At 48.5% G+C, this 21,178-nt stretch overlaps 5 protein-coding genes across 5 annotated transcripts; 3 read left to right on the top strand and 2 right to left on the bottom strand.

The window, feature by feature from the left end:
- Nucleotides 1-300: 300 nt before the first annotated feature.
- N7533_006803 (putative histone acetyltransferase (MysT1)) lies at nt 301-1,362 on the bottom strand (the record flags this gene model as incomplete). Its single annotated transcript, XM_057103453.1, has 1 exon — nt 301-1,362. One exon carries the CDS (start codon nt 1,360-1,362, stop codon nt 301-303), a length of 1,062 nt encoding a protein of 353 aa, XP_056958410.1.
- A 612-nt stretch (nt 1,363-1,974) lies between these two features.
- Nucleotides 1,975-5,029, top strand: N7533_006802 (RNA recognition motif domain-containing protein; the record flags this gene model as incomplete). The annotated part of the gene is given in 3 exon segments (XM_057103452.1): nt 1,975-2,154; nt 2,215-4,140; nt 4,157-5,029. The coding sequence occupies 3 exon segments, from the start codon at nt 1,975-1,977 to the stop codon at nt 5,027-5,029; spliced, it is 2,979 nt and encodes a 992-aa protein (XP_056958409.1).
- Nucleotides 5,030-5,465: 436 nt separating this feature from the next.
- Nucleotides 5,466-7,225, top strand: N7533_006801 (asparagine--tRNA ligase SLM5; the record flags this gene model as incomplete). Its single annotated transcript, XM_057103451.1, has 3 exons — nt 5,466-5,734; nt 5,818-5,938; nt 5,999-7,225. The coding sequence occupies 3 exons, from the start codon at nt 5,466-5,468 to the stop codon at nt 7,223-7,225; spliced, it is 1,617 nt and encodes a 538-aa protein (XP_056958408.1).
- Nucleotides 7,226-14,175: 6,950 nt separating this feature from the next.
- On the bottom strand, nt 14,176-14,391 carry N7533_006800 (uncharacterized protein; the record flags this gene model as incomplete). The annotated part of the gene is made up of 1 exon (XM_057103450.1): nt 14,176-14,391. The coding sequence occupies one exon, from the start codon at nt 14,389-14,391 to the stop codon at nt 14,176-14,178; it is 216 nt and encodes a 71-aa protein (XP_056958407.1).
- A 1,797-nt stretch (nt 14,392-16,188) lies between these two features.
- N7533_006799 (camp independent regulatory protein) lies at nt 16,189-17,568 on the top strand (the record flags this gene model as incomplete). The annotated part of the gene is made up of 1 exon (XM_057103449.1): nt 16,189-17,568. One exon carries the CDS (start codon nt 16,189-16,191, stop codon nt 17,566-17,568), a length of 1,380 nt encoding a protein of 459 aa, XP_056958406.1.
- Nucleotides 17,569-21,178: the final 3,610 nt, after the last annotated feature.

The raw sequence follows: 21,178 nt of genomic DNA, 5'->3' as shown, positions 1-21,178 counted from the left end.
ATACTCGGTGGTTTCATGTAAAGAATTAGATGGACCGGGCTTGATGGTTTGGGTGTTTCAAAGATTCTAGTCCACAAAAATGCACACAATAATTTTCACACGAGACCTGGGGCTTTTAGTGCATTAATTGTGATAGAGGAAATTCTTGTAAATCACTGAGATAAATGTCTAATCAGGTCGATTCTAGCGGCATATGATGCCTTACGGTTCGAACATCGCAGCGCACGTAACGCACATTTATCATTATGATCATCATCGCTAAAAGGACTATTATTACATTACATGACAAGCTCATCAAGCTCATCCGTCTGCCTCAGTACTGCTCTCAATCTGACCAGAGATAGCCAACGGCAGCCATTCTCCCAGGAAGCCCTCCTCTTTCACCGGGTCCTCTAAAGAAAGGTGGTTGGTATTCGCCCATTCCTTCACGTCTGACATTCGAATGATCATTGTGGGGCCTTTGTCAGGTTCATCATCTCCGGTGAGTCGAGGTAGTTTTCGTTTTTTAGGAGATGTGTCGGGCTGAAGAACACCCATGAACTTTACCGCCGTGATGACATCTTCAGTCAGCATTCCGGTAGCAAGGCCAATGTTTTCGACAGTCACAAACTCTCGTGGAGGGTTCTTCCGAGCTGATTTTGAGGGACTGGATTTCCGAGGAGAACTGTCAAGCTTGTTGTCGGGACGCTCCTCACAAAGCAAGTACCTTGCAATTCGCTCGGCCCAAAAGCGGTTATAACTCTTCTGCCCTAGGTCGCTGAGGGGCTTCTCTGGTCCACCAATATATCCACCGGGGGCTTCCCACCCACTGAGTTTGTAGCTCACTCCCATCAGTAACTTTCCAAGCTGCTTATGTTGATATGGCGGAAAGACACAAATACAAGCGAGGTTGTTGGCGTCCCAGGAGAGCTTTTCTCGGGAGTAGAAGCCGAGAACGTGGTAGTTTTCCGAGTTGGTTGGGTCGGTGAAGGTGAGGATATAGTAAAGGAAAGTCGCTACATCAAAGAAGACGGTCTTGTGGTCGAGAAATAGTTTGGCAAATAGTGACAGGTTTTGTCCGAATAGTTTATGTTCTTCTCCATCGACTTCCCATACGGCGTAGCCGCCGTGTTCATATACTTTGTTGCCTGGTGGTGTTATGCGGTTTACACACGCTCGTGTGTGTTCAGCAAAAGCGACTGTCTCACATGAATATCTAAAGCACCAGCGGCATACGTAGAGGCAATCGGCGTCCTTGGCGACAAGGTCTTCCGGGTAAATGGACTGGTACCACGGGGTAAAAAGGAGATCTCCCAGCACAACATTCTTCACATTGCGGTCGCCTGGACTCTGAAGACGCGATGGGGGTTTAGCGGTAGCCATTGGTGCGCGTCAATATAAGATGTTTGCGCGGTGCACGTCTCCCGGCTTAAGTTGTCCTCTGAAGGTAGATTTCAAAACATCAGGCCAATGGCATCACCGCGTGAGCAATTGATGGGCTGAAATGCGAGGACCGGAGAGATAGGTTTGCGCCGACATTGGCGACTATGTGGGCGTTGGAGCAGCGGCGGGATCCGGGCTAACGAGGTGAAAGCTTGTAGATGAACAATACCTGTGACATTTTGAAACGTGACTCCAAACCTTGGCGCGTCTGTCACACTTTCGCGTGTCACGTGTTTCTGGGTGGGGGGGGGCCTGTATCTTATCCGGCTGCCTGGAATTTGGATGTACCAACGAGGTAAAGAGTACAAGGCTGCTCTGAGGTCATCCCTGAGTCTGCATCCTTACATTTCCATCTTCTTGCCTCCCAGAAATTTTGCAGGCAACAGGAATACTTTTATCTTATGGTACTTGACGTTGCTGTCTCATCCTCTCGTGATTCCCCAAATCATTTGGGAACTCATCACAACTTTCCCGCCTCCAGCCAAACCGCGAGAAGCGTCCCCACCCGGTATTATACATACCCCGGGGCTCTCTGGGTCCTCTCTCACCACAATGTTGAAGCCCTTCCGGATCAGGGATCTCCATAGATCTGCATCCCGAGTTCAGGAGGAGCCCTCGGATCGTTCCAACAGCGCGGTTCAGATCTCAGCTGTCGACTATGATCACCTCGCCTCAACCTATCCCCGAGCAAGACTTAGTTATCTTGACGACGACGATGATGACAATATTGAGGTAAGATATCATTCTCCTTCAATCTCGATCAGCTATTTTACTCACATATACTGCCTATAGGTCGGATCCTCGCTAGAACTGTCCCAGCGCCTCGATGAACCCGTTAACGTCGAAGCAATCCAACTCTCCAGAAATGACCCGACACCCATGCATCTCTTTGACATTCGTCGATCCAACTCGGTCACCGAGCTGTGGAAGCGATTCGAGAAGCAAGATTCCGACACTCCCGGGACAGATGGAGTGAAAAGCAGCGTTGTTACTACGGAAGAATACTCCAATGATAAGCCTGCCAGCAATCAAGCACCAGCTACCTTGAGCACTGCATCGGTTTTTACATCCGGTGAGAATCCTCTGTTGAGTGGATATGAGGCCGAGCTTGCAAATCTAGCCAGCCATGCCCGCCCATACCTACCGAAGGGCTCGCAGCCAACTTCCTCGGCCGATGCTGGGCCAAATGCTCCCGGTGTAGCTACAGAGGAATCGCAGCCGCTCATGGCAGCATTCGAGGCCGAATTAGCGAGCCTTATGGGCTCTACGGATGACTCTACCACCAGAGGTCAGCAAACAGCGTCATCGCCCCAGTCAGATCATGGTACAGACTCGACCTCGCAACAAACTCCTCACCCTGTCGAGATCCTTGCAGCCCAAGTCATCACCCATCTAGCAAATGGCGCTAATATGGTCCACTCGGAATTCGCCGCAAGATTGCCAGAACTGCAGCGTCAGTTACACGATGCGCGAGAACAGTTACGAGATGCGCAGAGAACTCTACCCGAAAATGTCAGAATGTCGCTGCATACTCTTCTCGCCACGATTGAAGCTCAGATGAAAGTTGCACTGGGTAGTCTGCCTACAGGAGGGCGTCAATTTGCAGAAGAAGCATTACACGCTGGAAGGCCCGTGGCCGAGAACGCTGCAGATGGATTTCGCACGATTGCCTCTGACTTTAGTGAGTTCGGGAAGTCATTATACGCTGCGTTCGAAGAGGAATTTGGACGGGCTGTCTTTGCACCCATAATTAGGAGCCCTAGTGCACCTAGCACCACTGGTGCTGCGGCCTCATATTCTGCAAATGATTGTCCTCCTCCGTCAGAATCTACCTCTCAGAACGCTGAAACACAGCCCATGGACTCGAAAAGAGAAGTTCCAGTTGCTGGTCAAACCCCGGTGTTTACTCACGAAACTATTAATGCTTCTGCCGTGCCATCGGAACCTGAGAATTCCAAGCAAGGTGCCCAGGCGGATAGACACTTTCCCCTCCGTTATCACCGAGGCCCTCATGTACATATGAGACCTCCGCATTCCGGAAGCCCACCCCAATGGGTTGGTCCACCCCCACATCCAGCCCATTGCGGACATCCTCCGCCTCCCCCCTTCTGGCCATCTTTAGGCCATCTGCCATGGAATTTCCCTCCTACTCGCCATGGTTACCACCATCCAGTACCTCCGCCCCATCCTCGCCCACCTCCTCCGCCACCATACCCAGGCCGATGGCCCGTTCCTGACTCCTTTGGTCATTTATTCAACACACCCAACAACCATCACAACAAAAACCATCCATCCAGTGTGGATATTCCTTCGAAGCATGCTGATCTGCGGCCAGAAGGCGAGAATAAAACATTGTTCATTGGGAATATCGGTTTCAATGTGTCAGAAAAGATGATCGAAGATGTCTTCGCTTCGAAGGGATTTATCGTGAAAGTTGACCTTCCGTTGGATGCCACTTCGGGTAAACACGCGGGCTTTGGATACTTGCATTTCCCATCAAAGTATCCAGCCATGGCTGCAATAGATGCACTTCAAGGTGAACGTATTGATGGCTATGCGATCAACCTCGAGTTTAGCGAGAACGCACCTATTGAGAACGTCCTCGCAACATCCAACTCGAACTCCGATGGGACTCCCCATAATGATGTGCAATTTGGCCCCAAGCAAACCAACTCCGGCTCTCTTCGACAAAATGGCTCCATCAAGCGGCGGAAGTCTGTTTCTTTTCGAAGAGCCGACCTCGCAAATGGAAGAGGCTAGCAATATCAACTCGTCAAATGTTCCTCCTCGAGTTGGATCGCCTCAGCTGATTGATCTATCATTTGAAGACGCTTCTGGCTCCGCTTGCGACTCCTCGCGTCAAGTGAAGAATGATTCAGAACATGAACAAGCCAATGAAGACGAAGCCTTTTCGAATTTCAATCCCGAGAAAGAAATGAGTCGATTCCCGCCTGTCTCTCAGTTAGAAGCACAACTTCTCGCAAAGCATCACCAAGATCGTGCCACTCCTGCGAGTATACATAGTGATCCAGCCATGGAATCCCCTCTGCGAAGATCACTTAATACTTCTAGTGTTCATGAGATACGCCCCCTTGTCCACCCTTCTCTTGAGGAAATGAGGTATGACTCTGGCCAACCAAATCCTTCTGCTTCGGTGGGAACACCTCTTCGTCGTTCGAGTACCATGGTGTTCTCGCACCCCAGGCTCCAGCATCCTGTTCCCTCGGATGATGCGACCTATCCCAGATTGAAGCGACATGCATCCGAGCGGCATAGCCTTCGGCCGAGTACCGAAACAGATACCTGGGCAAGGCTTGACAGAAGGGAACGCCGCCGCTCGAGGCCGTTGTCCGAGCAGAGCATTCCCGGAAGCTTCCCTGTTGGGGAAACAACTCAACCTTCGGCTAGTCAGGAACCTGAAGGCCTCAATACATCTGAAATCGAGGCTTGCGTCTCCTCTCTTATCGATATGGGCTATGGCACCGCCGAAGAGGGTGGACGGTCTCGGATGGCAGTGTATGCAGCTGCATCAAATGGCAGTCTTCTCGACGCCATTGAAATGATCGAGGAGGAGAGGAAGGTGTATGCCAAACACGATCAGGTTTAAAATGGAAACTGAACTCCCTTTATTTGCTCTTTTTTCTCCCGACCGAGTCGCTCTTTGTCGCTCCTGAAGCCTTACAATCTTTCTACGCTTTATGACACCAAGCTCTTACAGACCCTAATATGTTGCGAATTTCAAGCTTAGCCAATCTCAACTTGGATTATTTGACGTTATTAAATCGGATTTGTATTCCTCTCGTATCCGTAACCCCTCACCATTTACTAAAGAGGAACAAACAACTTGAACCCTTTCGTTTAGCTTAATGGCCTCTTACATGTACTCTTATCTATCTACCTTGTACCCTACCTGCCTTAGAGGTACCTTAGGGCGGCTGATGCGGAGTTGCGACGCGGACCCACTGCCCCGTCATTTTTCCAGCCCGCAACCTCCGCTCATCAATCACACACCCTTCCACACCATCGCAACACGGTTCCCAGCCATGCAGACATGGCGGCGGACTTTCGCCACATCTGTCGCAAGACTAGGCTCGAGTACAATATCTAGTCCACGTCCGGCTATCCTTCGATGCGCACAGATCCTCCAGAGCAGCAAGCAAGAGCAGCCCTGCAGCTTGGAGGACCAGGAAATCAAAGTCAATGGATTCATTCGCTCTGTTCGCAAACAGAAGCGCTTTGCTTTTGCGGAAATCTCTGATGGATCGACTATCCAGCCATTGCAGGCAATCTTAAAACCAGCGCAGGCAGCTGAGTATGTCAATCCGCAAGAGCTATAGCTCGCTGCCACCACGTTGAGAACGAGGTCTAACACGGTCGCGTTTCTCCCCACTCTAGCTTATCCACTGGTACTGCAGTTCAAATATCGGGAATATGGAAGGCCTGTCCACCCGGAAAGGAGCAGACCCATGAGCTTCAAACAACTGACGTGACCGTGGTCGGCGCGTCGGATCCAGAGGTATGAACTCGACCCCACACACGACGGACTGTATTCTAACCATGATGTCTCTTCCCACAGACCTTTCCCATCCAAAAGAAATACCACAGTCCCGATTTCCTGAGACAGATTCCCCATCTTCGTATCCGGACACCGTTCCAATCACTGCTCTCGAGATTCCGTTCAGAATGCCTATTCCAGATCGGCAACGTCTTCCACTCCTTTCCCAATGGCGGCTTCGCACAAGTACAACCTCCCATAATTACGTCTTCGGACTGCGAAGGAGCAGGAGAAACGTTCACACTAGCTCCTCGGGGCTCTGCGACGCCGGATGTCGATGGGGACCACTTTTTCCGCGCACCCAAGTACCTGACTGTGTCATCGCAACTACACCTTGAGGCATATGCCGCAGAGCTGGGCAATGTGTGGACATTGACGCCTGTTTTCCGTGCAGAGAAGAGCGACACGCCGCGGCATCTCAGCGAGTTCTACATGCTCGAAGCGGAAGCAAACTTTATGGACGACTTGGATTCGCTTACGGGCGTGGTTGAACATATGCTTCGCGATTTGACACGCCGACTATACGAGACAACTGTTGGACAAGAAATTTTGTCAGCCAAGCGCAGCGGCGAGTCTGGGCAGGATGGTTCCTCCGATGAGTCGAAGTCAGATCTGCGTCAGCGGTGGGCCACCTTGATGGATAGTCCCAAGTGGCCTCGTATCACATATACGAAAGCCATTGAAATGCTTCAGCGAGCTGCTGCTGAGGAAGGTGCCTCGTTTGAATACCCTCCCACATGGGATGGTGGCCTTCAGCTCGAGCACGAAAAGTACATTGTTGAAGTTTTGCACCAGGGCAACCCGGTCTTTGTGACCGATTATCCGAAATCCGTCAAGCCATTCTACATGGCACCCTCGCAGGTTGGAAATGAGACTGATGATACACCGGGAGCGACCGTTGCCTGCTTCGACCTGCTCCTGCCCGAGGTCAGCGAAGTCGCCGGGGGTTCCCTGCGTGAGCATCGTCTGCCTGAACTTATCCAGAACATGCGCGAGCATGGTTTGATCAAGACCCGCGAGTCTACTGACCCTGAGGAGCCAACTCCCAATGAGTCTCTATACCCCCATCTTGCACCGACCGAAGACCTCGGCCATTTACAGTGGTACGCGGATCTTCGCCGCTGGGGCACCGCACCTCACGGTGGCTTTGGACTTGGTTTCGATCGGATTCTCAGTTATCTGGCTGGCGTCTCTAGTGTTCGGGATGTGGTCCCATTCCCGCGGTATTTTGGCCGAGCGGATTGCTAGTCTGGCTTTGGTGAAAAGTGTAAAATATAAAACTGCCAGTGTATTATAGACATGGAATTTAAACATCCACCGAGATGCCACATCCTTTGACCATAGTGACACCTAGGAACGGGCTTGCTTATTCCATCAACTACAACTGCCGAGAGAAAACGGCGATTACTAGTATGTTCGCTCTGGTATCATTCGCTGTATTCAACCCCATGGCCCTGGAATTGTACAAGAATCCGCCTTTACGCACGTAAACCACCACGATGAATGATTACGCACGTAGCAGATTCCAAGTTGGTATAGGTATATCGCATCAACACAGTCATCGTCTCACTTGAGCGCCCTTGCACGGCACGGCGCTCCGTCCCACCCCTGAATTTGACACGATGCGGTTTACTCGACTAGTAATTCTCACCCCAGGCGACCAGCACGCTATTCCCGAAGGCAAGGAGTGCGAGGTGCAGTGGAGTTACACCTGCAATTAGAGCTGCATCGCCCCCGACCCCCAGGCTGATAGTTGGGGCCAGGGGGCCATCTTCCCGCTCCTGGACTCCGGAAAGAGTTTAAATCATCGACCAGGAAGGATCGTAATACGATTGGGGGCGAGACTTCGGAGATCCCGAATCGACTCCAGACTCAGGCGCCCGGATTGAACAGGATCTAGGTACTACGTTAAGGCAACTAGGGCTGCGAGAGGGGGCCGGAAGGAATGCAGGATTAAAGACTGGCCAAGCCTTGCCAGGGTCTCAAACCTGGAATATGTACTATACTCTGGAAATGGTGCATTCGAGGGCGATACTTGGCGTGAGAGGCATACAGTATGTGCATACCTACTCCATTACTCACTCGCTCGCTCCTTTTGACTTTTTTGTACTCCGTACATAGTATGTTATGTCACAAAGTACGTGAGATCAGCAAACTTCGGTACGAGTCATTCTGGATGAAATCTACGGGATTAGTTGAGTGGCTGAAGACAGCTAAATTACTCTTCAAACACGCGCAATTCGCAACTGTACAACACGGGGAGTAAGTATAGATGACCAGTCGAGTTCCGTTATGCACCGGCTCTCGGACCGGTCCAAGCCAGGCCAAGCACTCTAGTGTGGTTGGAGGCGTCCGCATGTAAACGCAAAAAACCGGGGCAGCCCAAAGGGACGTCGATGCTATCCGGCGCAACCGATACTTAGTAAAGCCAGAATGCGAATGCGAGCCTAAAGGGGGTCGAAGGGGGGGGGGGGGGTCGGCGGAGGACTCCGTCTGCTCAAAAACGTGGTCCGTGGGTCTCCGGGTCTCTCTATCTCTATCTTTAAGAAACACACTTTATTTAGCTGGATCAATTGCGGAGCTCGCTTAAGGCTGCCGAGTCGTATCTTCTCAGATTGAGAGACCTTGACCTACTGGTATGTACTCCGTACATACGAGGGGAAAGACGAGTGGGGCTTTGTCTCACGAATTATGTATCAATCTAACTTGTTAGTCTTAGCGATGCCGAGAGACAAGAAATTCAATATACGATTTAGGTATTACCTTGCCTGGGCATGCAGGAATTTGAGTACGCCTGGTGGCCTTATAGGCAGAACCAATATTATTAGTAGTAACTCTCATCAGGGGCTCTAATTGTCCTTAACAGCCTCACCAAGAACGAGAGAGGAGGGGGGGGAACACAGCCTTGGGGAATTTTCCTTTTAATCTAACAAAGTTTACGAGGGGGCCAGCCCTGTGATACCAATCAGGAGGCCAGGATCGGCGAGCCAAGGGGACCCAACCTTACCGGGGTTAAGCATAAGCACGAAAGAAGTTCGGGCAGTGTCCGCTAGACGAGTCATGCAGCCGGGGGGTTATCCTAGGGTATCCCTGATTCGACGTATCACATAGGAGGATTCTGTAGGCAGGTTTTTACAGAGTGTAAAATGTTCAGTATGTAAGCGAGAGAGATCGATTGCATGGCAATGTACTTACATGATATCGTATATTTAGTGGGACACTGTATCTTCCATACTCCACCTGGACATTAGGATGGAGCCATGTAGTATTCTCTGTACCAGGCCGAGCCTTCGTATTATCTTAGCCACACTCGCAAGTATTCGTATTCGGCTGTTAAACTCCCCGAACGCATAAACTCAAACCCCGTGCGCCACATGGTTATGCTGATTCATGTAAGACACCGGTCGAGTGGATTACTGTCGGGCCATTGCGCCACTTTTGGTTAACATTAAGTGCAAGATTACCTTCTGTGGGTTTCTGTGGGAAAACATGGCGCGGTTTGCCCCATAAACTGATCTTACTTCCATGGTTCAGAAGGGGCACGCTGGATTTTAGGCTTGCCGAGTGACAGTTGCCACCCCAGAGCACCGACCGGGCCAAAAACTGGGGCCTAAGGAGCGAAAGGCCTCAGCTAACGTCTTGGCGGAGGCTAGGCACCTTTTACGACGCAGATGTGCGTTCTTGGCTTCTAAAGAGGGAGGGGGTTCAAGGAAGTAGAACTCCAGCAGCCAAGATAATCCCTCTGTACGGAATAGCCCTACGGGAAGACATGCAAAACTATGAACATTACAGATCGGAGGCGACCGAGTCATTGGTGGGAAATAACGACAGAGGCTACTAGTAGACATGCTGTGCTGCTGTAAGAGCCTGGGAGGGCAGGGGAGGGGGCTTGTTTGAGAATTGGCATCCTTAGGGCCAAGCATCGTATCCTCTTTAATTATTTTTCTTTTGGGATTCCACTTTAAATAGGTATAATGCATATTCCCACCTGGGCACCTAGGCACGCCCTTGGTAGTATGTACTAGGAAATCCTTGCGAGAAAATGGATCTGGGATCCTCCCAGCACATTCCCCATTCATCCAAGCGATAATCATAGACACCTTAATTATGTTAGTGGAGATAAGCTCGTGCGACGTTTCACGAAACCAATTCTTGGCAACCTTTATTTCCCTTCTGCAATGAAAGGATGACAATACGAAAACACGGTCGTAAGCATATCTAAAGTAAAGTTGGGAATAACGCCAATTAGGGTGCGCCGGACTCATGTAAGGGCACGTCATCGCCCCGAAAGGGCTCCCGGGGCCGCTGCTCTTTGGTGGAGAAGGAGGGGCGATGGGCACAATACAAGTACAGTAGTGTGTCTGATCATCGTTCCGGCAGTTTCTAATCCTATCGCATAGCGTAAATGATTGACAACCCACATTGGCTGTTCAGGCAGACAGTTTTTTTCTGGTACGAAGCCATTGGAGACAAAGATCACCTGGCACCGAAATATTCAGATATGTGGCTTTTTTGAGAGTACATACCTAGGTACGGAGCACCTAAAAGTGTACTCCGTAACGATCAGTCCGAGTCGGAGATTATTAGGCTGCAGTTGTGGAATACTCCGTACGATGCCCAAATATCGAATTCTGTGTAGCCTGCATCCAGCATGTCCATATGTACATTACTACCTTACAAGCATGCGTACAAACAGCCTGAATGAAATGTATGTGACTAGGATGGTCATGTAAAGCAAGTCAAGTGCGAATAAACCCCTACGCACGACCCCCCTCTCAATATAATACGAGGGAATACAATAATAACAATATTGGCTGCATTTACGCCCCCGACTTGCTCTCGGACATAAGGGCCAAGAAAGGCCCGCACCCTGTGGAGCCTCCAAACGCATTGCCCTTGATTATCAGCTGGATCACGGAGTACAGATGAAAAAAAAGAATGCATAAGCCTGGAAAATAAAAGATAAAATAAAATAAAGGGCGCGGCTCCACTGTCAGCCCGAAACCAGAAACTAGAAACCTCGCTAGTACGCAGAAGCACCAGTTGCAGAATCTAATGAACCACGGTCGGCAAAGTAGTCTGTCGGCTTGGCCCGCAAGGGCCTGGCTCTACCTACCCTATGGCGAGTACAGACTCTACATTTGTTATGCTTAGCGAGCAGTGGAGCCAAAATGTTTAGGCTAGATCCACCAAAGGAGTTGCACCGGATGATCGGATAGACTTGACTTGACGGGGAGCCCGAGGACCCCGAGCACTTCATAACTCATTATTCAATATGGACCTCAGGAACAGATGAACTTGAAATCATCCATGGATGATTTCAAGGGATCAGAGTCGTTCATTGTATTACGTATACAAGCCTGAACATAACGGGCATCTTGATTTCCTTGGTAGCCACAAGTTGCCACATTGCTGATCCCTGGAGCGGACACAGACCAAATGACAAACTAAATATATCCCAACATACTAGTGTAGTAGTAACGACCAAATCACATTATCTTAAATCAGCAAGGAGTGCGGCGGGAAGGACGGATGTATAGGCGGGCTGGGTGATCCTCGCAGAAATAACATGGCAGCCAGCTGATCATAGAGCACTCGACATATCTCGCACATGGCCCCGAACATCATGTAAGGGAGTAACATGTGGTGCCTTTAGGCATGATGTTTGTTAGATACAGGGAAATCGAAATGTAATACTACCGCAGTAGTGATGTGCCAAGCTGATGGGAATGGGCGGGCTGATCGTAATCGATTGTTATCGGATAGATCTGCTGCGTGAGACCGACCTTGGACCCTGTTTCTACGTATCTGCCTTGTTCCAAAGAGCGTGCCATTTGTTGGAAAAATATTTATCATGTCAGTCCAGCTGACCACTTTATGAGCATTTGTTTTATTTATTGGCATTCTACTTTTTTTTAGTTTGTTTCATGTGCCCAGGTGGATGCATGTAATCTCAGTGTATTTGAAGATACTACTAGTACATAGTACTACCCGTACGCATAAAAGTGGTTCCCATGTTTATGTCAACTAACCTTAAGAGTCATGTTTAAATCCGATGCCCAGGTTCTGCTCATTCATTGTATGGGAATTCTGTCGGCAATTCCCCTCTAGGTCAACAAAGTAGTGCGACCGTCTTTCGCATCCCTCCACCAGGTCAATGGAATTCCAGGTCACCACGATGATGTCAATGTCACACTAGTTGGTGCCATGTGAGACATCTGATGCAGGCCATAGCCAAACGCGCAGTCTGAGCAAAGATAAACCTGGCTGACCCAAGAATGAGTACCATGTACGGAGTACGGAGTACAGAGTGCTGCACCTCTCGAATTCGAAACACATTGACCCCCTTCATCGTTCACGGTACATAGTAACAATTCGGTAGTATAATTTCATTCACAAAAGCTCTCTACATATAAGACAGGTTAATGCCAAGAGCTGCCAGCCTCCGAACCCTAATGTAGTGCGCTGTGCAACCGGTCTTTGTTGGCGATACGCTTTCACTGGGTCTCTGGGTCTCGGTCCGTGCGCGAGTTCATTGAATCAAGAAGCTTTGCGCGACCTTGCGCCTTTCGACGTAAGTGTATCGGGTGCTTCGGCTATGTAGCTCCACCATTGGTTGAGTTTGTCTTTTTTCTTTCTTTTTTTCTTTTTTCCTTTTCTGATTTGATTCGATTTCTGGATGGAAAAACGACGAGACTTTCCTTAATACGATCGAACCCAGCCACCTGCAAGGTGGTCTATAAGGCTCGGTGCATTCTGCATTGTCAGTGGCAGCGGGAAAATTGACAGCCGCTTAACCTTATCGCTGAGTCTTGTTTGACTCAGCGACCATGATCTCCAAATCAGGATATACGGCTGGCGTAAGATGGTCATGTACATACGATGGGGCCAGTAATACTGCGAAGCGCTCCTAATACTACTCCATGCTTCGTACTCCATACATACAACTGAATTACCTATTATGGGTCGTTGATTGCTCTGGTTTGCGTGCGGAGAAACGCAAGCACATACTGCGTTTGACCTAAAATAAAATTAAGACTCACTCCGTATTGGGTAGTTGAATTACGTGGCATCTAAGCTTGTCGGCCGTGCATCCCCATCCCACGTAAACTTAGACATGGATCAACCCAGGGTTAGGAGGGGGAAGAGGAGGCCTAATTCAAACGATCGTCGCAACTTAGAGGACACAACATATGCCTGGTCCTTTTATCCCATTGGAGGCATGCTTTCTCGTCAAGCTTTGCGGTCAGCAGTGGTTGGATTTTCTAGCCTCGGCCGCGTCACTATGGGGAGTCTAGATACGAGGAGTTTCGGCTTTACCCTAGGGCCGGAGTACGGAGTACACAAGATACGAAGTCCGAATCACGAGTTCAAAATGGATCAGATGCCACGCTGGCCACTTGTGGCTTGTTGCTCCTCCCCGAGGGGTGAGCCGTTTGTTTCGCAAGGAGGCTGATGCCGAGCGAACCGCTCTGGTCCGGCCATTATTAATGACAAAGTGGGGGGCGATCGGATTTCCCTGGTCACAGCAGTGCTAATGTCCGATAGTCAAGTGGGTTTTGGCCTCCACCGGGCACTTTATTTCCCCCATTGTCCCCATATCTTAACTCCCATTCCCTTCTCCGAGCCGAGCCATGGATAAGATAGCAAACCCCGTGAGTGAGCACAATATTATGGGTACATGGATATATGGATATACTGGCAACAATACTTAGACAGATACTACCATAAATACTATGTACATCACGCAGACCTACTACCAATTACTAGTACTACTAGGTAGCACAGTTATGGAGATTCCAAATACAGTTTTAGTACTATGCGACCGCAGGATTCTTAAAGGAAGGTCCTGCGAGGGTATGCATTAATTGACCACGGGAGTACGGAGTACCGAGCACGGAGTAATCCAAATGGAATGATCAAACAGGTATTCCCTTTCCCGGCCTAGCCCATGCCAAGCATTGAACGAATAAACCAGATGTTATGTAGAAATGGACTGGGGTGGATGCGGCCTTTCTAAGCGAGCATAAAGTTCAGCGCCGGCCTCCTCGTGTCGGATTAAGCTTAAGCTTCACTGAGCGGCGCACCAACCACCTTCAATCAAAGTTGTTTACCTGACACAGATTCATTTGATATAATGTACCCATACCCCTCTATGAAGACTCACTAGTAAAGTATCAAGTACCATGGATCTCCAATCACCCGTCACATTCTCGTTTGTCTTTGCAGGGTAAATTTCCCTGTCCACAAATTTCAATCTCGCCAGCCAGGAATGGGGCTGCCTTGTGAAGGGGCAGCCAAGGCTCGCGAATAACCTTACTGCACTCACCGACCCCACCGTAGGCGGTCTTAGTCCAAGCCACCGTAAGCTTAGCCAAGGCCCAACCAAGAGCTTCCAAGCCTAGCACAGCCATATATGACGAACCCAGGAGGAAAGGTGTCTTGCTTACCCGACTCATGTGGGAATGATCGCAACTTAATACTGTTTTTAGTAGTCTTACTCCGTAAATAGTGTGAGAGTAGGGTTGACGTGATTTTCCTCGCAGTACATTACTCCATACTTTACGGCGTATTCTATACGGAGGAGACCATATTCCATTTGTAGGCTACACAGTATTTCGTCTGTATACAATAGGTATGGGGTATACTGATACTTTACCGTAATATTCCCCCAGGAAGTTCTATTGTCTGAATGTCCCTGGAGAAACTTTTTTTGAATAGATAGGCTCAGCCTTGCCACTTACCAGTAGTCGCCCCTCCTTTCTTTTGCCTATTTCTATGGTTGATCCAAGGTTCTCGTGCACAAAGGCCCGAGTCATGCGATACCAAAGTCTTGGATTTGAAATCAGAATATGCATCACTCGTTTTCGCATTCAGTAATCTTTAATCTTTAATCTTTAAATTTATTTTTATTTTTGATCTTTGTATTTATTCAAAATATTTATTTATGGTTTGTTTTCTCATTTTAAGATTTTGACTGGCTTTAACTCATTTGTGCTTCCTTGTTTTTTGGCCCTTCCCCCTCCTGCCAGTCGTATTCCTCCTATCACATCTGGACCGTCATTCGCACTCCATCTTTCAACCTTAGTTGCCTTTCTCCACCCAACTCTGTTTTCCCAGAGGCTATTGTATTACCATTTTTGAATTTTCTTTTTCTTTTTTCTTTTCATAAAATTTTAAATTATTTCCGTTTTCCCATTTCCCTTTTTCTGGGCTCCCCCCCCCTGGGTCCATACATTGTCTATTTTCGCCCTTCCGACCCATTCTTGGAAACACGGCGTTTAGCAACTTCCGTCCGATCGCTTGGCTCGCCTTTCACTGCTCGGTTCCCTTTATTTAACCTTCTTTTGATGATTCCTCATGTTTCGGTCGCCTCATACTTCTGCAAAATTATCTAAGCCCTTTCATATCCCCCCCGTACTCCGTATTAAATTCTTCTACGGAGTATGTAGACCCTGACTCTAACATTTTCATTTTGGTTTTTTTCTTCCCCCCCCTTCTTTTCCTTCTACACTTCTGAGACAAGCCTTGGAGGGCCTAAACCCACTCCTTCTAAACCTTGTGGATTAAAGTCAGTGACCCTCCGTGTTCCTGTCGGCATTCTTTACGGCCGCTTCCACCTTTTCTTTCCCTCGCCCCACAACACAATCTCTGCAGGTTCTGGCGCTCAGTCACCCTTTTGGAAATTCAATTTCAGGGAAAAGGAAAATTGAAAAAAAAAAGAAAAGAAAATTACGCCAACCTAACCCTGTTGGGTGACGTAAAATAAAATTTAAAAAAAAAGCTCGGCCGTATCCACTTTGGAAGCGCCAGTCTCATCCACTACTCAGCCTACCCCATACCCGATCAACAGACTCTCGGATCCTGGTTCCTCTTATATACCTGTTGGAACCGCTCTCTCCACTTCTGGCCTTTTCCCTCTTTCTCCCCCGACTTGATCGACTTCCTCTATTCCTGTACTATTCTTGTACTTGTTCGGTGATAGATCTAGAGGATTACCCCCAGGCATTACAAACCAAGCCATCAACACACACAACACTCCCCTCTGGTCCACTCACTAAGATCTGGCTTACTTCGCTGGGATACTGATAGTGTGTTCCAACGACCAGAACTGATCATTTACTACTTTCACTCCACTTGCCAGTTCAAACAATCTGGCCATCAGAGCTCCTCTCGCCCATCTGGGTCAGCAATCAATACAAAAAGATTGGATGGAGACCTACTACGGCCACGTTCGCACCCCCGCGGACGCAATCATTCTCTTCGAGGCTTGTCGAATTGGCCTGCTTCCACGAGTGCAACGACGACTTTCAGAAAAAGAGCGACAATCGATTCGATCGGGCTCGGTATTTGTCTGGGATGAGCGGGAAGCCGGCATGCGGAGATGGACCGATGGGAAGTCATGGAGCGCCAGCCGAGTATCAGGTAGTTTTCTGACCTATCGCGAAATGGAGGGCAAACGCGGAGGAGGCAGTGTCTCACAAAGTTCGGTATCAAGGACGGGGAAATCACCAGAGAGCAGGGGTAGCGACGAAGATCGAGGAGACGGCACAGATGAGGGCCCAGATGGCTACCGATATAAGCCCGACGGTCTGATGAAACAGTCCTTCAGTATCACCACCTCCACTGGCCAGCATCTCCACCTCATCAGCTACTACTCGCGTTCGCACCCTTCTGCCGCCAACCTGCAACAACCAACGACCGATCCCGCCTTGCGACATGTACGACCTCAGAAAGGCCTGTACCCTGAGTCAACAGTCAACGACCAACAGAACCTCCCTGTTGTTACCCGCGGCCCGATGGCCGGCGCAACGGCATATCCCATCACTCCTCACCCGATGGGCCCCTACGCTGCGCGCGCCACTCATGCTCCTTCATATACGCCGCCATCCTACGCCTGGCCCCCAACCCCGCTTGCAACCCCGCCGACTGTGGCCGTGCCTCCATATGGCGCCTCCTACCTCCCACCGGTATCAGCGACAAACGGCCCCCCGGGACCTCCAGGGCCTCCCCCATATGGACATCCGCAACATCAACCATCCCCTCACTCCCTACCGCCACCTCCCCACGGTATGCCAGGCCCGTATGACCGGCCTATCCATATCGAATCTGCTCATCCCGCTGCTCCGCCATCCATCGTCCCTCAAGGGTACCCTGGGCGTTCCCCACGAACAATGCACGAGCTCCCACCTCAACCGCAAAAAAGCCCACGATACGCAGCTGTCCCAGACCCTCGTATGGTTTCACCCCGAGTCGCAGCAGGCGCCATCCAGCCACCCAATGCGATGGCTCACAACAGCCCTCACCTGCTGAAGCAACCTCCGCCCACCGCTCCGCAACAATTGGGTCCCATCGGCTCATCACCGAAGCCCGCTGAGGGCAATGGTGTGCCCGGTATCGGTGCCTTGGTGAGCGGGACATCCCTTGCCCCCATTACTACCATGGGCGCCCCTGCTGGTGCCCCGGAAGCCCGCCTGGCTCTCGCCCAGGCGTTCGTGATATCCCTCATGAGAAGATTGGGTTTGGCGGAGAGGATACGAGGGCACTGCGCCAGCTGGACCGGGTATTCATCTGATCTGATCGAAAATTGATCTAATCTGATTTCTCCACGAACGCTCTCAATATCAACACTTAAAAGCTCACCTTATGATATCCTTCGTCATTCGCCTTCTTCATGAACCTTATTTACAGTTTTCCTGTTTCTTGATTGTCGCTACAACTTCTCTTGATTCAAATGGTTTCTGGAACTGGGCGCCCTTTTCATGTGATATCCATATTGCTTTGTCTATTTTCGATGCCCTTTTCTCCTGTTATTCGTGTCTTTTTAGCATTTTGCATGGGTTGGTTGTCTGCATTTCCTGGTTCATATGTGATACGGTCACAGCTATGGGTCACGGGTATTTCATTTCTGCATTGGGATCGGTACACACGGATAGGATACACTTCTTGTAGTATTCGGTTATTTGGTCAATCGACTTGCTTATATCTCTCGTTGTCTCTTAGCCTAAATTCATTCGTAGATTTCGTAGATCTTGTAGGCCTCTTGCTGTGGAAATCTTCACCCCTCTTCGTGCAATGCTGATGTAGATCAGCCTTGCCCTTCAGAGACCCCAGTCAAATGACAAGCCTATATTATGTCAATATACCACCTCGTACCCAAGGCCTTACCAAATTATCGACGAAATGTAATCTAGCTAGGATAAATAAAGAGACCAATGCAACAAAGAATGGTAAATTGGGACGAATGGAGTGTTGTTGTCTTGACGCACCCTTTGACAGTTTGCTTTCACGGAGTTGGACTGGTACCAATAACTTTGCTGAGTCCTGACCGCACAGCAGGAGTGGACTTTGACCATAGAGAAATATTGATTGCCCAGGTGAGTAAATGAGCCTCAAGATTTCCTTGAGTTCCAACCAACTTGAAGGTTTGAGGGGCTTGATGGAACCTTGGAAATATACTAACTACTTCCAACCCCTGGGAGAACGGACTGCTAAAGAGCTTCGCCTCGAGATGGTACATTCAAGTTGACAAAGCTGATACTTCCCCGTGTTGAAATCAGAGATCACAGTACGGTCTCAGCAACCTTGGAACATGTCTGCAGAACGTTTGAAATAACCAATGTTTTCAAGTTAGCTGCTAGTACATAAGTTCAATTTGGTTCAAGGTCCACGGGTCCCAAGGCGTGATAGTATACTATATACTACTACTAGTAGCAGTAATTACAGCGTTCCAAGTCACTAGTATTACAAAGGTAGTTTATTGACATCCTGTTTCACATCCATGGATATTTAGACTTTGCCTAGGAAGCTGCTTAGGTTGCAAATGAGCTTTTGATCCATCTCAGTAGGAGGAGGCACAGAAACCTTGGAATATACATGGGGTGTCTATCTGGGAGGTTGGAGTTGCACATAGAGTGATTAATATGGAGGTCATAGTAAGGCATTGATATTATGTACCTACCTGGGTACCTAAGCCCGTGAAAGCCTTGTGCTTATATGCACTGCAGTGGCCACCCGGAGCTGCGTAAACTGTGGGATATCGTAGCAGGTTTATTTTGATGTCTTCTGAAGACTGATCGTACGTCATGGTACTACCACCTGTCATCGTTAGAGCATCGAGCAGCAGGATCATGGAAACTTGGACTTCAGAGCTTCAATTACTGTTCATGAAGTCATTCTCTTCATATATTATCATATTTTACCTAGGTATTTTCAAGTCCAGGCATCAAAGTGCAACTTTAGAAGCAGCCTTGATCAGTGGTCGGAACTCGCCATTTCTACTAGTGCACGCTAAGGCATGAGTTACTGGATATGATTAAATACTACTGCTCCGAGTCCTGCCCTCGACTCGGCAGGGCTCTGCAAACTTTGAAGATTCGGAAGCGATGAGACTTCAAGCCATATTGATACAATACCTAGTAGGTACCGATATATTTTTCACCAAAAATGCCGCGGTCCAGGTGTACTAGTAGATTATCTCCATATCTATGGAACCTGCCATTAAAAACTGCTCTAGGCATGGAAACCTATAAAATGCAAATGGTCGTTGTATCTTATATTGGACCTTCCGTGATATATGGGAGATATACGAAAGTTATTGAAGCTGGCCATGCTGTATTCAAAGCTCGATGTCGAGAATACGGTGGGCTATGAAGCAATGGCGAAGGTCGTTATTCGTTATTCCCACGTGTATACGGTAGTCGGGGAGCTTTTGCCATCGCGATCCATGGATGGCAAGCCAGATTGAAAACCCAGCAGGAGGCTCCTAGGTACTCATACTAATACTGTGCTTTTCTTGATGTGTTGCAGGTGCACAAGCCTCGAATATAAAGACAGGTTGTATGCTGGTCTCGAATTCCGGCCGGCCACAGCTTCGTCTACCTCCGAGGTTAACTTGAAGGTAATTGACTGGCTTTTATTCAATAGTAACCAAGTGACATTCTTTTGTTGGATCTCGAATTGAAGACATGAATACGTCAAGTCTATCTCCTGACATCGCTCCCGAGGCCTTTCTGGTGATGGGAGCTCTAAGTAATAGACTTACTGGTACGAACATCAGGACTGGGAGTATGGAAGTTACATCCTCTGATTTTATAGTACGAATGCTACAGGTTCGAAGGTTCTTTAAGAGAATAATCATTTATTGTCATTGAATCAATCCCCACAATAGGCTTGCGACAATGCCATTTTGCTATTTTCCCAAAGAATTTTGAATATATATGAATACAAGGTAGACTCATAGCATGTGAATTTTATAATACTAGTAGAGCCACACTGAGTAATGGACACTAGTAGCTTGACGGAATCCTATACCACGCCTTCAGTGATAACAAAGCCGAGAAAACATACTCAGGGAGCTGTGATGTTGAAAAGCAAAAGGATCTAAAGTACTAAGGGAGCCCAAGCCACTGAATCAGAAGAACATATCATTCATAAATTTAGTACGAACCCTCCAATATTTCGGACTCGGAATTTTAGATTCAATGGAAGGTTTTTGTATGTATTCATGTTTCTCTTTTCTGCTTCTACTACTAGTATGGGGGCCAACTATATTAGCCCAACGAGCACTAGAAAGCCTACTTGAAAAATGATTAGATCAAGGTTAAAGAACTCCAGTACTAGATACTAGGAATGTAGTTATAGGCATATAAATCCCACCATGTCCTCATTAAAAAAGATAATGCTTCCGTGCAGACTCTTCACCGCATGACTATGCGTGAAGTAGATAAAATTTTGCTTGATACTCACCGGTAGCCAACTTGAAGCAGATCCGATCATGAGGGATAAACCCAATTGGATTGTCTTTGGGTCGAAATAGAAAAGACTATGAGGATATGCAACTATTTAGCTCAATAATTTTTACTTATTTTCTGAAACAAAACCACCTTACACTTGGATACAATCTAGTTAGCTTATCATGATTCGATCATCAACGAGGCAATTTTCTTAATTTTACTTCCCCTATATTTGTTTTGAAACAATTTCTTTAGTTATGAGGTATTTTCCAGCTGATTATTTCTCGATAATATATCGCTCAAAGAGGCTCTAGAAGGATTCTCCGATCGATAGATCAGACCGAAAGCAAGGACCATTGCGAACGATCTCGATCACGACCCAGCAACCTGGGAAAAATAGGCTAAAATCGGTTGGGCATCAATAGCGACTAGCAAAATTACCCGACGCGGTCCGATTCTCGTCGGG

This window comes from Penicillium manginii (assembly GCF_028828005.1).
Source record: "Penicillium manginii strain IBT 31320 chromosome Unknown utg000005l:1.0-5665137.0:1.0-5668048.0, whole genome shotgun sequence".
NCBI classification, from domain to species: Eukaryota; Fungi; Ascomycota; class Eurotiomycetes; order Eurotiales; family Aspergillaceae; genus Penicillium; species Penicillium manginii.
This window is presented reverse-complemented; position numbering and strand designations above follow the sequence as displayed.